The following is a 17348-nucleotide window of genomic DNA, read 5'->3' on the forward strand; positions in this document are numbered from 1 at the left end:
AATGATTAGTTGTTTTATTTTGCCGACATTGAGAGAGAGGTTGTTCTCATTGCACCACAACACTAAGCCCTCTATTTCCTAACTGTATTCTGACTCGTCATTGTTAGTTATCTGTCCTACCATGGTGGTGTCATCAGCAAACTTGTAGATGGAGTACAGAAGGGGGCTGAGAACACATTCTTGAAGGGGGTGGGGGCGGCTCCAGTGTTGAGGAAGTGCAGTCCATCTTCACTGATTTTGGTCTATGGGTCAGGAAGCTGAGGATCCCGTTGCAGAGAGTGCAGCTGAGACCTAGGTTCTGGAGTTTTGTGATCAGTCTGGAGGGGATAATGGTGTTGAAGGCAGAGCTGTAGTCAGTGAGCAGGAGTCTGGCGTAGTGTCCTTGTTGTCCTGATGTTCCAGGGATGAGTACAGGGTGAGGGAAATATCATCCAATGTGGACCTGTTACGCCAGTGGGCAAGTTGTAGGGATCAAGGGAGACTAGAGTTGATGTCGGCCATGACCAGCCTCTTGAGGCACTTCATGATTATGGAGGTCAGAGCCACTGGGCGGTGGTCATTAAGGCACGTTGCATGTGCTTTCGGGGTATGGGGATGATGGTGGCCTTCTTGAAGCAGTTGGGGATTTCACCTTATAGGAAGGAGAGGTTGAAGATGTCACTGAATGCCTCCGTCAGCTGGTCTGCACAGGATCTAAGTGCGTGGTCGGGACCTACTGCTTTTCTTGTGTTGACCTCCAGGAAGACTGATCTGCAGCGGTGATCCAGAGCTGTCAGTACAACTGGCATTCTGATTGAACCGAGCATAGAAAGCATTGGCCACATCGGGGAGGGATGTGTTTTCGTCCGCTATCTTGCTCTGCTTCATTTTGCATCCTGTTATGTTGTGTCGGCATGATCTGAGCCCTTTGAAAGAAAGAGGAGAAAATTCCCAGCCGAAGATTCTGTTCTCGGTCATTGTACAGAAATATACCTTTCTATGTTGTACATGTGCATCTGTATGTACATGTGACTGCATATGTGTACCATTCATCCGTTGTGCACATGAGTGTTTGCTTTGTGAATCTCTCCATGCTTTTTAATAAATTATTCTGCTGTAAGTTCATGTCCAACAGCATCAACAAAAACATAGAAACATAGGAGCAGGAGTAGATTATTCAACCCCTTGAGCCTGTTCTGTTATTCATTATGATCATGGCTGATCATCAGACTCAATACCCTAATCCTCCACCCCCTCCAGCCACTTATCCCTTCCCTTTAGCCACAAGAGCTATATCTACCTACTTCTTGCAAACATAGAATGGTTTGCTCTCAACCACTTTCCATGGTAGTGAATTCCACAGACTTACCACTCCTCTGGGTGAAGAAATTGCTCCTCATTTCGGTCCAAAAAGATTTATCCCTTACCTTAAACTACGGCGCTGGTTAAGCACTCCCCCATCATTGGGAACATCCTCCCTGCATCCAATCTGTCCAGTCACAGCAAAATTACTTAGGATTCAGTGAAATCCCCCCCCAATTCTTCTAAACCCCACTGAATACAATCCTAACCAACTCAATATCTCCGCCTTTGTCAGTACTGTAATCCCAGGAATCAGCCTGCTAAACATTTGCTTCACTCCCTGTATACCAAGAAAATCCTTCCTCAGATAAGGAGACCAAAACTACACACAGTATTTCTGGTGTGAACACACTAATGTCCTATATAACTGTAGCAAGATGTTCTTGTTCCTGTACTCAAACTCGATTTTAAGACATCTTTGCTGTCTGACTGAAAGAATAAAGAGTGTATCTCTCTAATCTGGGCTGGATTAGCGCCCTTGTCTTGGGGTTCTGGATTAGAGTGGTGCTGGAAAAGCACAGCAGTTCAGGCAACATCTAAGGAGCAGGAATATTGACGTTTTGGGAAAAAGCCCTTCATCAGGAATACAGGCAGGGTGCCTGCAGGACCCTTCAGGCTCGCTGCCTCTATTTCTGATGAACGGCTTTTGCCCAAAATGTCGATTTTCCTGCTCCTCGGATGCTGCCTGAACTGCTGTGCTTTTCCAGCACCACTCTAATCCAGAATTTGGTTTCCAGCATCTGCAGTCATTATTTTTGCCCTTGTCTTGTGACACCAATGTCTAACCAACTAGACATTGTGCATGAGTATATTGTGTATAGCTCTAGTCACCACACTCCACATCCTTCTGGTAAACTTTGGAGAGAGTACAGAAACATTTTACCGGGATGTTGCCTGGTTTGGAGGGTATTAGCTACAGGGCAAGATTAGACAAACTCTGTTTGTTTTCACTTGAATGTTGGAGGCTGAGGGGTGACCTGATAGAAGTTTACAAAATTATGAGAGGCTTGGGATAGAATGGATAGTTGGAGTCTTTTTCCGAGGGTAGAAATGTCAATTACTAGGGGGACTTAGGTTCGAGGTAAAAGGGGAAAGTTTAAAGAAGATGTGAGAGGCAGGTTTTCTTATGCAGAGGGTGGTAAGTGCCTGGAATGCACTTGCAGAGGAGGTGGTGGAGGGGGAGATAATAGCAATGTTTAAGAGGCATTTTATCAGCTGTGTGAATAGGCAGGGAATTGAAGTTACGGACTGAGTAGAGGCAAAGGATTTTTAGTTGAGAAAGAGGTATGTGACATCAGTCTTAGTGGGCTGAAGGGCCTGCACCTGTGCTTTGTTCTCAGTTATACATGTGATATTGAGTCCTCAATTAGCATTATTAAAAGAGATATTCCTGAAGAAGGATCACTGGTCACAAAACTATAACTCCGCTCTTTCTCCACAGATGCTAGCAGACCCATTGTGTTTCTCCAGTAATTTTGATTTTTGTTTCAGATTTCCAGTATCTCCAGTTTTTTGTTTTATATTATTGCCAAAAGAAATGATCTGGCCATTATCTCATTGCTGTGTGTGAGAACTTAATTTGTCTGTCATGTTTCCCACATTACAACATTGGGTACGTTCAAAAATACTGCATTGGCTGGAAATTGTCTGTGAACGTTCTTTGATTGGGACAACCACAAGTTAAGTGGAAACTTTCAAATTTCTTCCTGTCATATTGTCGACTGTGCATTTTTTTTTGGCTCGGTGTAAGCATTGAGGGGTATCTGTAAGCATTAATGTACTGAAGATTTTTAAAGACGGTTTTAACAAAAATGTTACTTATCAATGATTTCAAATGCAGGTTAAGCCTTAAGAGATTTTCTCTGTAGTGTGATAACCTGTGTGCTTAAAAAGTATACAGGTCATAGTCATAGACATGCATAGCACAGAAACAGACTCTTTGGTCCAACTCGTCCATGCTGACCAGATATCCTAAATTAATCTAGTCCCATTTGCCAGCACTTGGCCCATTTCCCTCTAAACCTTTACTATTCATGTGCCCATCCAGATGCCTTTTTAAATGTTGTAACTGTACCAGCCTCCACCACTTCCTCTAGCAGCTCATTCCATACAAGCACCAGCCTCTGTGTGAAAATGTTACCCCTTAGGTCCCTTTTAACTTTTTCCCCTCTCACCTTAAACCTATGCCCTCTAGATTTGGACTCTCCCACTCCAGGGAAAAGACTTTGTCTATTCAACCTACCCATGCCCCTCACTTTTATAAACCTCTATAAGGTCACCCATCAACCTCCGATGCTCCACAGAAAAAGTCCCAGCCTATTCAGCCTTTCCCTATAAGTCAAACCCTCTAACCCTGGCAACATCCTTGTAAATCTTTTCTGAACCCTTTCAAGTTCCACAACATCCTTCTGATAGGAATATCAACAGAATTGCACACAAATCAAGCAAGATATTGACTTTTCATTTGTCAAAACCTCTGGTGTTTAAGCAGTAGATTAATTTGACAATTAATAACTAACTTTCACTACAAAAGAGTAGAGCAGCAAGAAGGTCACCAGGAATCTATGTTAAGTGACGAGATAGAGTGGAGTCGCAGGTAGATAGGATAATGAAGATGGCGTTTGGTAATTTTCCTTTATTGGCCAGAGTATTGAGTACAGGAGTTGGGAGGTCATGTTGTGGTCTTCAGGACATTGGTTAGGCCACTGTTGGAATATTGCGTGCAATTCTGGTCTCCTTCCTATCGGAAAGATATTGTGAAACTTGAAAGGGTTCAGAAAAGATTTACGTAGTTGCCAGGGTTGGAGGATTTGAGCTTTAGGGAGAGGCTGAATAGGCAGGGACTGTTTTCCCTGGAGTGTCGGAGGCTGAGGGATGACCTTATAGAGGTTTATAAAATCATGAGGGGCATGGATAGGATAAATAGACAAAGTCTTTTCCCTGGGGTGGGGGAGTCCAGAACTAGAGGGCATAAGTTTAAGGTGAGAGGGGAAAGATATAAATGAGACCTAAGGGGCAACTTTTTCTCTCAGAGGGTGGTACCTACGTTGAATGAGCTGCCAGAGGAAGTGGTGGAGGCTGGTACAATTGCAACATTTAAGAGGCATTTGGATGGGTATATGAATATGAAGGGTTTGGTGGGATATGGGCCAGGTGCTGGCAGGTGGGACTAGATTGGGTTGGGAAATCTGATCGGCATGGACGGGTTGGACCGAAGTTTCAGTGCTGTACATCTCTATGACTCTATCTACATCACAGAGGATTTTATGAGAAAGCAATTGTTATTTGAAGTTGTTACTGCATATTAAATCCTGAATCCAGATTCTTGGTGTACAAAGAGTAGCCAACACCAGATGTTGATTTCCTCAATTAAGTCTAAAACCTTCTTTTGTTGACAGAAAATTTCCAGTAAATGTGCCCAAATGTCACCCTGCTATTTTTCAGTGCTGGCAAGTTCAGACTGACAATTAATCTTTATTGCTGGCTGATTTTTCTCTATTTGAATTCTGAACTCTGTGGAAGATGGCTGTTGTCCAATCTAAATAACATTATCTCAGACAGTCCTTGGATTCTCAATAGATGCTGCAGAATTTGCACAATATTAGCTAACTGGAAAATTCTGCAGCAGAGATTTGCAAACCTCTCATTTCCTTTAACACAGAGAGAATTACGATTTGGGTTTTGTCATAGAATCCCTACAGTGTGGAAACAGGCCCTTCAGCCCAACAAGTCCTCACCGACCCTCTGAAGAGTAACGCACCCAGACCCATTCCCCTCTGACTAATGCACCGAACACTATGGGCAACTTAGTATGACCAATTCGTCTAACTTGCACATTTTTGGACTGTGGGAGGAAACTGGAGCACCTGGAGGAAACCCACGCAGACACGGGGAGAACGTGCAAACTCCACACAGTCACCTGATGCTGGAATTGAACCTGGGTCCCTTGTGCTGTGAGGCAGCGGTGCTAACCACTGAGCCACAGTGCTGCCCATCCTCTCTGACACCAAGCAGCATTACATTATATAATTTAGAGTATCAACCATTTTGTTTAAAACTGTTTTATTTTTGATCATCTATTAATATCCGTCAGTGTGAAATTTTCGAACTGTTTCTTTCTTCCTATATTTAATTTTTATCTTTTTTGTGACTTTCAGCTGAGTCATTGACCTGATACGTAGGGATAAGCTTGAAGGGGAGATTTGGGAGAATTTCAGAGGCTAGGGGTCAAGAGTGACAGGACCAGTAATCCACAAATCCCAGGAAAGTTCTGCAGCCATGGTTTTAAAACTTACCAGCATCTAAGTAGCTTCGAAATCGACATTTCGGGCAAAAGCCCTTCCCTGAAATGTCAATTTCGAAGCTACTTGGATGCTGCCTGAACTGCTGTGCTCTTCCAGCACCACTAATCCAGAATCTGGTTTCCAGCATCTGCAGTCATTGTTTTTACCTCTTTTAAAACTTACCAGGCCAATGGTGAAGTTTGAATTAAATTCAACATCTGGAATAAAAAAACACTAGAAGAATGATGCCCATGTAAACTCTACTGATTGTTGAGTAACCCATCTGCTTCACTAATGTCTTTTAGTGAAGGAAATCTGTCATCCCTATCTGGTCTGGCCTACATGTGACTCCAGATCCACAACAATGTCATTCACTCTTAACTGCCCTCTGGGCAATTAGGGATGGGTGATAAATGCCAGCCTAGCCAGTGGGGCACACATCCATGAATTAATACTTTTAAAAAGTACACTGGTGTCTGGAAGCCATTTACAGTGGGAAATATCAAGTCTCCTTTCACATGTCACTGACTCCGTGGGACTGACCATCTTAATAATGAGTTTTCCCCCCCCATGGGGGTCACAGCTCTGGGTAAAGGCTTTTTTTTAAACAAAATCCAAATTTCTCCAGAGAGTACCTCGATCCAGATTGACCTTTTGAAGTGTTCAATATCCGACAGTGGCAGTGCCTACCTCTGGCTATGGGGCCTCCATTCCTCCAATGCTACAGACCATCGGCATCTGTCCTGTCTGGTTATGAATGGTCCAGACTGACTAACATCTCCTGAGCCCTGAAGGTTCTGCCTGCTGACCTTACTTCTCATACTACAGGGACTGCCGGATCTACTGAGCACTTCCAGCAATTTCTGCCTTCATTTCTAATTTCTGGAATCCACAATATTCTGATCTCCCTCAGCTCGGGCCATACTTTTCCTTTTGTGTAGGAGTGACGGAATAGGACTCCATGCCAGGATTCCCATCTCCATTCCTGGTGGATGGTAATTGTTAGTGGTACAGGATAAGGATGTGGCTGGGGAGCCTAGACATGGCACCCTGACTTGTGTGGTTGGGGTTGCATTGGGATGTTGGCATTTTAGAGCCCCTGCATCTTCCATGGAGTTGGCTCCGCTTTCGGTATGGGATGTATTTCACAACAATGTTCAGAGGTTTTGACCATTGTGGATATTGGGTGAGTGGACATGGGGAATGGGTTTATTGGGGCAGATAAGGTGTACAAAAGGGGTATGGGTGGCATATGGTGGATATGGAGGGGTCAGGGAGGATGTTTGGAGGAGGCAAGGGGCATGTGTAAAAGTGATGGTGCCTAAGACCCATCTACTGCTCTGGGTTGACATTCCAGGGAAGCAAAATGCACTTTTAGCCTGCACGGCCACTGGCATTCACCTGCCAATGTTCCCACGTTTTACTGTGCTTCAACAACAGCCTTGCCTCCTCTCACTACTGTCACCCCTTGACATAAATAGCAGGGGCTGCTACTGGGCACGGAATTGGGTCAACAACATCAGAAAATGTCCTGACTTATGATTCTCATCTCAAAGTCTAAGTCTCATCCAAGTCTAACATTAGTTCTCCTTCGTGAACCTCACATCCAGCCACATTTCCCCATTTTGAACTGTTCTGATCTGTGCCTAGCAGTGTTACGGAATAATGGGAAAAACTTAGCTATCAACCCATTTTCTTTATTGTTGTTTCTCCCCACTTTCCATCCCATTGACGGATTGTTTCACCTTTGCTTCCCTCTATTTGGAGGTAATCTTGAGGACTTTATGGGGAGCCTGAATCTTGTCAGTCAATGCACATTGCATTGACACCCCAGCATTGGGGTGTCGTTATCTTCTCCAAGTTTATATTGTTTATCGAAAGTTTACTGCAACCTGTCTTTCAGTAAGCTGGCCTGAGGATAGTGTCTCCTGAGTGAAATTTGAGTTTGGCCCTTCCAATCAGAGACAATTTTATATATCTACTATATATAGCTAAAATCAATTTAATGTTTATTTATGACAAACAAAGGGAAGAATAATGGTGCCATGGCATAGAGCTTCATTGTTGTGCAATGGGCAACAGTGGAATGAAGTGATTATCACTGACTCAGAAAGTGCAGTTACTGCAATCTGCTTAACTTCCCTTCCCAGGTGGAATCTCTTTCCTTGTAGTTAATTGCACTCCAACTACTGCCATATGCCAACTCCATTTATCTTTCTGACCTCTGTATGACCTTCACTGCATTTAACTGAGTCAATAGTCCTCCTTAATCTCCTTTGCAGCACCTTCAGTTCAAATATTCAATATATTAACTAGCTAGTTGAAATTCAGTCTAAAACTGCATAATTGTATATTTTTGTGTGTGAAAGATTAATATTTCGCCCTAGTGATAGGAAGAATGCAGCATAATAATACTACATTTAGCAGGTCACATTAGAGAATTGATCAGATCTGCTTCATTACTCCAGTTAACCCTTTCCAATCTACTCAAAGCTGCTGAACAACTCTTTAGCTGTATTTCGGATTATCTCAGGGCGAGAAAGGGCAAGGAGTTTTCTATATTTGCTGTCCAGCCCTTTAGAAAATGTGTACTGTAAATGATCTTTCAGTACTTGAGACATCTTAGTTGGTTGCTTTAAGAAAATACTACTGTTTTATTATTGAGAGTTCCCCTCCATAATTGCTATCAGGTAACATTTTGTTACCTCTCAACAACGGTCTTGATTTAATTTATACCTAAATTTACTTTTCAAAACTACTTAAACCCTGGTTTTTGAGAGGATCACAGGTTACTATTATTCATGGTTAAAGCTTGTCTTTGCTGGTTCAGATGCCTATATCATTCCTATATAATGGGGCCCAAAGTTTTGTCCAATTATTGCTGTGGTGGGAGTTGAACTCATTGTTGAGTGTGCTAAATGATCATTCGCTGGTGTAATGCACTTAAGAATTATAAATATATGTTAGAATAAGGAGGTAGAAACACAGGAAAGGAGTAGGCTATTAACCCTTTGGACTGCATTAGTGCAGTCCTGAGATAGTGCTGCATTGTTGGAGGTGCCATCTTTCAGATGAGCCATTTAAACAAAGGCCCTGACTCTTATAGATCTCATGTACTTCTCTTAAATGAGTAAAACAACATTTCTCGGTGTCCTTGTCAATGTTTGTCCCTCAACAAATGTCACTAAAACTATCATTGGCGCATTGCTGTTTGTGACACTTTGCTTTGGACCATTTTCCTGTCGCTTTTCCTGCATTTCAAAAGAACACGGTTGGCTGCAAATGTCCTGAAATCAAGAAAGGTGTGATATAAAAGAGAAGTTCTTCCTCCTTTTATCCTGCCCAACTACAGGATAGGTTGTTCTGAAGGTATGTGCTTCTGAAGCTGAACCCAGTTTATCGGCAGCCGGCCACTGCTGAATACTTCAATGCATTCACACAAAGCCATGAGGGGTCATGCACTGTCTATTGCAGCATTGGATTATTGCTGTCCGCAGGATAATCAGGCACAACAAAATCTGTCATCTAACTGTATGGAAAGCAATGTGATGGGCAACACTTTTACGTAGTGAATTGTTTGGATCTGGAGCACAGAGTGTGGGGGAGACAGATTTAAAGATAGCTTCCTAAAATGAATTGAATAATCAGCTGACGAAGGAGAATTTGCAAAGGCTACAGGTGAAAGTGTCAGGGAATCGGGCAGGCTGAATTGGTTTTGAAGAAAACTGGCGTGAGCACGATTGCCAAAAGACCTCCATCTGCTGTCATCATTCATAGTCCTGACATAGAGTATCAAAAGGGATTTGGGATTGAACAATGCAGTTGAGGCTTTTATTCCTGTTGTGTGCAAAGTAAGATGTTCAGAGACCTGTGCCACATGCAACGTCTAAATTCAGTGGTTTGTGGCTAGGTCAAAACCTTGACACTCCCTAGTAAACAGCATTGTGGCTGCACCTACACCACACGGATTGCAACAGTTCAAGATACGTCGGCCCCTTCCCAATGGCAATTAGAGATGGGCATTGATTGACATAGAGCCCTCAACCTGCTGATGAGAAACTTGGAAAGAGTGTGTATGTTTCAATTTGTCCACTAATTATGATGAATGCTAAAAAGACACTTCCGAAAAATCCAGTTTCATAAAGTAGGAAATGTAACCACATATGGAGCCAAGTTGGCAGAGCTTGGCGTCCATGTGACCCTGAGGTACACTCGAAAATAGCTGCTGCAGCATTTGCAAGACCTTGTGTGGAGATCTCTGTTTGACTTTAAAGGCATGACTTTAGAATGGAAGTTGAAGAGTTTATTCCAACCCATTTTATGCTAAAACCCATGAGTTGAATCCCCATGCTGGTGGGCACACTTTGAAGAGGCCCTTTGAGCAGCTGTTAACGTGTTTAAGGTTTTGAGTCTGAATGCTGGTATCTTGGCTGCCTTTGCAGACCTTGAGCCGTGCTTGAATTTGAAATCAGGCAGCCTCTTATTGCTACCAAATTTGGCCATCAACTGCTGGGCAGCAGCTCAGTTCAGAGTCTGTTTGTTTTTACTTTCCCATAAATGGGAAGGTCGTCATTGCTGTTTTGATATGGATTACATTAATATCCAGGCAACAGTTGCATTATAACCTAAGCATACTTTATTGATAAATGAAGTTCGTATTGGGAGTGGTAATTCCATGGTAAACTTCACCCTACAAGATTTCACCAGGCTTCAGATACAAATGAGAGACATAAGGGGTTGCATTGCATTACTGTTACATTCTATTTGATTCAGATTAGTGGCACAGTCCAAGATACACTTGCAGCTCAGCACTGTATAACCCATACATACATACATTCCTTGTTAACGGTGGCTTTTTTTTTGGTTTTGGCATTCTGGGATAGTCTGTGGACTGTGTTTAGACTGACCTGGCAGGGACTCCTGTTACAGTGGAGAAAGTGAGGACTGCAGATGCTGGAGGTCAGAGCTGAAAATGTGCTGCTGGAAAAGCGCAGCAGGTCAGGCACCAATTCCTGAAGAAGGGCTCATGCCCGAAACGTCGATTCTCCTGCTCCTTGGATGCTGCCTGACCTGCTGCGCTTTTCCAGCAACACATTTTCAACTCATGCTGCAGTGGCCCACTGGACCTTATCTTGTGCAGCCAGTGTTCACATTAAAACAATGGCACTGTGCCATTATTCTCAAAGCAAGTGACCCCTCAGTCATCCCTGATGGCATTAGCAGCAGAAGTATTTAGCCTGTTGTTTTGCTCTTGTTCCTGTTTCACAAATGATTTCATGAAGCAAAACAAGTCTTTTTTTTTATCTGCTCAGAAGACTTGCTGTTTGGGGGCAGTTTGTTTATTTGGCTTCTTTCCTGTTTCTACAGAAAACAAAGCAGACTTAAGTGGTTTCGTTTGCAATATTTTCTAAGCTCCTAGCCCTGCAAGTAGTTTTGTTTTGTGTGATCTCGACAAAATCATTTGAAGTTTTGGAATATTTGTTGCAACTTTTGTTGCAGTCTTGGCAAAATAAACATTTTCCTCCTTTTTTATACATTTACCAGATTAAGGTATTGGTTGGTGGGATGCACTGAAGCCTTGTTTTCATTGCCACAGTTATGTACCCAGTATCAACCCAGAGCAGTCCTCACTACAGCTCTACAACTGTGATACTGTGCTGACTGACATCAACCATTTTGTGACCTCCCTGAATTATGAAACTGTTAATCTCCGTAGCTGAGCTATATCAATCAACAAAATCCCAGGTTAGGACTTTGTCTACTCTCACTTCTTCCAAATCCTAAAAGTCTTAATCAGATCACCACCTTTAATTTCCTATGTTGCAGGGACTCTATCTCCAAATGATGGCACATAAATCGTGCTAACTCTATGTCTTCAGATTTCCATATTGTACAGCATAGATGAAAGTTTTGTGGTCCAATTTACTCCCCCATTCCACCTCATCGTTTAGCAGTGTAGATTCTACAATCAAGTTCATTCTATTCCTGACTAGCTTGACAACATTCGGGCCACTGCGATACAAGGTACAAATGCAAGATCCATTTAGCCACTGTAAGCTGCTTAATGTTTACAACAGGAAGGGTGAAATTTTGATTCCTGTAATTCCAATCACAGTGAGAGCTTAGAACCATGTTACAATCATAGTTGTATGGATCTTTTCATCAATGGCGAAGCAGAGATGTGTATTTCTAATGGGGTGTGAAACTATGTCCTAGGTTTTCCAGTGGTCTGGCAGTTATTCTAGAGTCGTTGGGAGTGTGGGATATCGGTAAAGTAGTGTTACTTCTGCAATCATAGTTACTTATGCAAGGTAAATGCACTCACACCAGTGTATAATTGTTTCAACCCAAGAGCTGAGTCAACAAGAATGAAAACTATGTTGAGGAAATATATAATTGTTTTGTATTAGCTAAAATGTGAATGCAAGAATGAAATGTGCCTGCTAACAATGGTAGACAAATAGATAAGGTGCTGTGAGGATGTAGGTTAGGCCAGATATGCTTGTGCAAGCAGTAGTTATAAGCATCTGTTTCCCACTTTTGCAAAAACACAAAAACAAACCCCAATTAAAAGGTCATAAGGATCAATATGGTTGGGGAAAGGGAGGAAATGTGGAGGAAGTAAATAATCATGAAGGAGGATATACCTAACAATGGGCCACAGCAGGATGTGGTGAAATGGCTGAGTAAAGCTTGTACTTTGTTATGCACAAGGCCAGATAAGGCAGGAGATAAGCAATAGTAATGGGCACCGGGTTGGGAGTAGTGAATCCTATATAAGATATGTATTTGCTAAACTCTGTGTGTCTACTTTAGGCACCATGCTTGGAAACGTATAATAAACATACTGATTGCTTCCGATCTTGTGTCAGACTGAAATTATTGAAGTGAGTGAGCTTTGTTTCTCACAGGAGCTTTGTATGGAAACCCTGTGATCCAACAATTCCCTCACTCCCACCTTCCACCTACTCTCAGACCCCAACGACCTTCACTGATTCACCCGACACCAAACCCTCTGTGCACGACACTTGGCAAATGCCCCCTACGCCACTCACCATCCCTCTGTATTCAACGTCCCTTTCCTTGCTGTCGGACCCTACATTCTCCAACCCCATGGCACCTGAATTTCCCATTCCTCTGCCTTTGGCCGGACCTTTCTTCACCCACTGCAGGCCCAGCACATTTGCTCATGCTGTTGCATCCAATCGTTCCCCTGATCCAGATCCAAAACCCCCTCCTCGTCCCCTCCCTCCAAAAGGACCTGACATGTCCACCATCACCACCAATTCCCCACCCCTTCACTAGACTCAATACGTCTCAACCCTAAACACTCCAAAACGTCCCACATTGCACCTTGGCACCTAACCAACTTGGCAGTGTATTCCTACCCACCTGGCACCATACCCCCTGGTAATCTACTACCTACTGACTTGGCATCCTACCCTCTCAGCATCCTAACTTCACATTTTTATGTTAAATGTTTACCCTTTGGCAGTCACTATCAAAGTGGCGATGGGGAACCTTATTGAACGCCTTAGTGAAGTCCATATAGATCACATCTACCATTCTGCCCTCATCAATCCTCTTTGTTACTTTTTCAAAAAACTCAATCGAGTTTGTGAGACATGAATTTTCATGCACAAAGCCATGTTGGCTATCCCTAATCGGTCCTTGCCTTTCCAAATACATGTACACCTTGTCCTTCCAAATACATGTACACCTTGTCCCTCAGGATTCCCTCCAACAACTTGCCTACCACTAACGTCAGGTTCACTGGTCTAAAGTTCCCTGGCTTGTCCTTACCACCCTTCTTAAACAGTGGTACCACGTTAGCCAACCTCCAGTCTTCCGGCACCTCACCTGTGACTATCGATGATACAAATATCTCAGTAAGAGGTGCAGCAATCACTCCTCTAGCTTCTCAGAGTTCTAGGGTACACTTCAGTAAGGCATTCGATAAGGTTCCCCATGAGAGACTGGATAGCAAGGTTAGTTCTCATGGAATACAGGGAGAACTAGCCGTTTGGATACAGAACTGGCTCAAAGGTAGAAGGCAGAGGGTGGTGGTGGCAGGTTGTTTTTCAGATTGGAGGCCTGTGACCAGTAGAGTGCCACAAGGATCGGTGCTGGTCCTCTACTTTTTGATATTTCCATAAATGATTTGGATGCGAGCATGAAAGGTATAGTTAGCAAGTTTGCAGATGACACCAAAATTGGAGGTGTAGTGGACAGCGAAGAGGGTTACCTCAGATTACAATGGGATCTTAACCAGTTGGGCCAATGGGCTGAGAAGTGGCAGATGGAGTTTAATTCAGATAAATGCGGGGTGCTGCATTTTGGGAAAGCAAATCTTAGCAGGACTTAATGGTAAGGTAAATTTAATGGAGTGCAGGTTCATCGCCCCTTGAAAGTGGAGTCGCAGGTAGATAGGATAGTGAAAAAGGCATTTGGTATGCTTTCCTTTATTGTTCAGAGTACTGAGTTATGGGAGTTGGGAGGTCATGTTGCAGCTGTGCAGGACATTGGTCAGATCACTGTTGGAATATTGCATGCAATTTTGGACTCCTTCCTATTGGAAGGATATTGTCAAACTTGAAAGGGTTCAGAAAAGATTTACAAGGAGTTGGAGGATTTGAGCTATGAGAGAGGCTTAACAGGCTGGGGCTGTTTTCCCTAGACCACCGGAGGCTGAGGGATGACCTTATAGAGCTTTACACAATTATGAGGAGCATGGATAGGGTAAATAGGCAAAGTCTTTTCCCTGAGGTTGGGGAGTCCAGAACGACAGGGCATAGATTTAGGGTGAGAGGGGAAAGATATAAAAGTCACCTAATGGGCAACTTTTTCACACAGAGGGTGGTAGGTGTATGGAATGAGCTGCCAGAGGAAGTGGTGGAGGCTGGTACAATTGCAACATTTAAGAGGCATTTGGATGGGTATATGAATAGGAAGGGTTTGGAGGGATATGGGCCGGGTGCTGGCAGGTGGGACAAGATTGGGTTGGGATATCTGGTCGGCATGGATGGGTTACACCGAAGGGTCTGTTTCCGTGCTGTACATCTCTATGACTTGATCAGGTCCTATGGATTTTTCCACCTTTATGCATTTCAAGGCATCCAGCACTTCCTCCTCTGTAATATGGACATTTTTCAGCACCTACATTCCTTATTACAACTTGTTGATTGTGTTAGACATGTACACTTGCCATCTGCAGTTAATTTATGGGGAGCTAGATATTTTCAGATGCTCAGTTGTGTTACTGGAGAGCTGCTGCCTTATTTAGCATGATGGTTATCATTGGTGCTGATAATTCTTCCTTTGGAAGTGAAGTGTTGAACATTTGCTTTTGAACTTGGGTGAGGTCATCATCTGGTAACAAAATCAAATCTGGTTTGTCAGTTCATTGACAGTTTGGGGCTGCTTTGCTGACTGCACAACTTCAGCTAAAGATTTGTCAGCCCATTCTTCTGCTCAGTATCTGCTTTTTCTCATAAACCTTGTTGATTTTTGTCTTCAGACCCATGTTCAGTGAAGGTGTCACTGGTGGAGAACATTTTCACCAGTCATAGAGTCAGACCTACACAGCACAGAAACAGATCCTTCAGTCCAACCAGTTCATGCCAAACGTAATCCCAAACTTCTGTGAGGCCTGTATTATGGACCAGACCAAGCCCCCTCAAAATATGTTAAGATGATAGCCTGGACCCTAACTTATTTTCAAGGCAAGTGCCAGATGTTGTATTCTGGGTGCAAATTGATTGGTCAAACTACCAGGCTTGAAGCAAAATACAACAAAAGAGAAAAAAAATAAAAGAATTGGCTTAGCTGTAACTCTTTCAAAAGACAACAAAATATTAGACATAGTAGCTATTACTAATTAACTCTTACAATATAGTAGCATCTCATAAACACACCCTTGACAAAAGTAAATTCAGTAAAATATATTGTCTCCTATCCAATTCTCCAGTCCAGGAAGAAAAGCATCAAGAGAAAACTCTGTGTTGGGGAAAGAGAGAGAAAGAGAGAGAGAGAAGAGAGGAGTAGGCAGAGGTGTACTGCAACTTCAAAACCCAGCAACTGCTACTACTGAAAAACTGAAACTAAAAATCTTGCTTTTGTGGGAGCTTGCTCATCTCTTTCAGGCTGCTTCTATTGTTTCAACTTGAAATACAAACCCAAGGTCTCAAAAGCTGTTTAAGTTATGGGCTTTCAATTGACAGCTCTGTACCTCTGACTTAAAACCTCTCTTCAAAAAAAAACCACAGCAAAATGTATCTTTCTAAAGTTCTGGTATCAACACAGCTGCCTTCGCTCAGTGATGGTTAAGTGTTTTAACTGATTGTCAATTATTTTAATTTCACCTACTTTTAATTGCAGCTCTCCCCCTTGCAGTAACCGCTCATTCCTGCATTCCATTGCAGCCCAGTGGTGGCAAGCAGTAGGAGGAGGGTGTGGAGCCATGGGTTCTGTAGGGAGGGATTAGTGGAGAGTGGGAGAAGACAGGATGGGTAACTCTGGTGCTTCTAAACTGCAAGCACAGGTCAAACAAAGCCACCTTCGATGATAGCTTTCCACAGAACAGTGATTGTACTAGAATAGTCAGTGGTTTGTGCAGCAATCCTGGGATGTCCTGAGGATCTGAGACAGCCAGTCATAATTCGCTACAAGTTTTTTGAGGGTAAGAAAACTCCCCAGAACTTACAGAATTGTTGTGACCCTCAATCTAGCTGTGAACCTCTCCGCATTTATCACTGCTCTGGACACAAAATCAGGGCTAATTTGATACAGTGCTGTTCATGTTGTTGGTTACACGTTGATTGCTTTGTGAATGTTTCCTTGTTTTAAAAAAAAAAGCACATTCCAGGGAAAGTGCTATGAACATTGCAGAAAATGGGAATGAGAAAAAGTCAGGAGAACTCTCAATGATTACATGATGGATTGGTAGGGAGTGAGCTGCATTGACGTCATGTTAAAGTAGAGAGGAAGGCAAATTTGAAACATGCTGGTGCCTGAATTAATGTTAAGGTTTAACCGTTGCCTATGCCTCCACTTTCAGGAATGCAGAACTGTTGTTAATTCCTGACCACATTTTGGATCATTCTCTGATAAACATGCAACACTAATATGTTTATATAGAACTGGAATGCATCTTTAGAATGATAACTGACAAAGGAGGAGCACTATACATATTTAGTCTATAATTTTACAATGAGTTATGTGCCTGGTTTTGTACTAGCATTTCAAGTATAGGAAACACCTTTCATAGGTTCCTGCATTGAGTAATCATTGTATTGGATTCATTTCTAGATTAAGAAGCAGCAACAGGAGGTATTGGACTACCTACAGGCAAACAAAATTGAGTTTGAAAGATGTGACATTGCAATCAGTGACGAAAGCAAAATGTTTATGAGGGAGAATGTTCCAGAGAACTGCCGACCTGTAGGTGGAAACCCACTTCCACCTCAGATCTTCAATAATGACCATTACTGTGGGGTAAGGCAAACTTTTACAAAAAGAATATTGCTCAATTGCTAACGTGAACTTATTCTTGAAAATGAGGTACAGTATGTTATGTCAAGTAAAGTTATGTGCAAAGCTTTTAATAGACTTAGCAGTGAATGTTGATGATATAAATGGATGAACGACATGATGCACATCACTGTATATTAGTAGTCTGCCTTGTTAAGATTCCAATAAATGTCCTGCACTACTTTAAAACTGCTC

At 42.7% G+C, this 17348-nt stretch overlaps 1 protein-coding gene across 2 annotated transcripts in view; it reads left to right on the forward strand.

Annotated features, from left to right (window-relative positions):
* Window positions 1–17348, forward strand: part of LOC140495723 (adapter SH3BGRL-like) — a 76971-nt gene that overhangs the window by 30100 nt on the left and 29523 nt on the right. For both annotated transcript variants that reach the window (XM_072594752.1, XM_072594753.1), the window contains exon 2: window positions 16932–17117. In XM_072594752.1, the coding sequence (XP_072450853.1) occupies window positions 16932–17117 (186 nt within the window). The remainder of the gene's footprint in view (window positions 1–16931; window positions 17118–17348) is intronic.

The sequence above is a fragment of the Chiloscyllium punctatum genome, chromosome 25 (genome assembly GCF_047496795.1).
Source record: "Chiloscyllium punctatum isolate Juve2018m chromosome 25, sChiPun1.3, whole genome shotgun sequence".
In the NCBI taxonomy this organism is placed as follows: domain Eukaryota; kingdom Metazoa; phylum Chordata; class Chondrichthyes; order Orectolobiformes; family Hemiscylliidae; genus Chiloscyllium; species Chiloscyllium punctatum.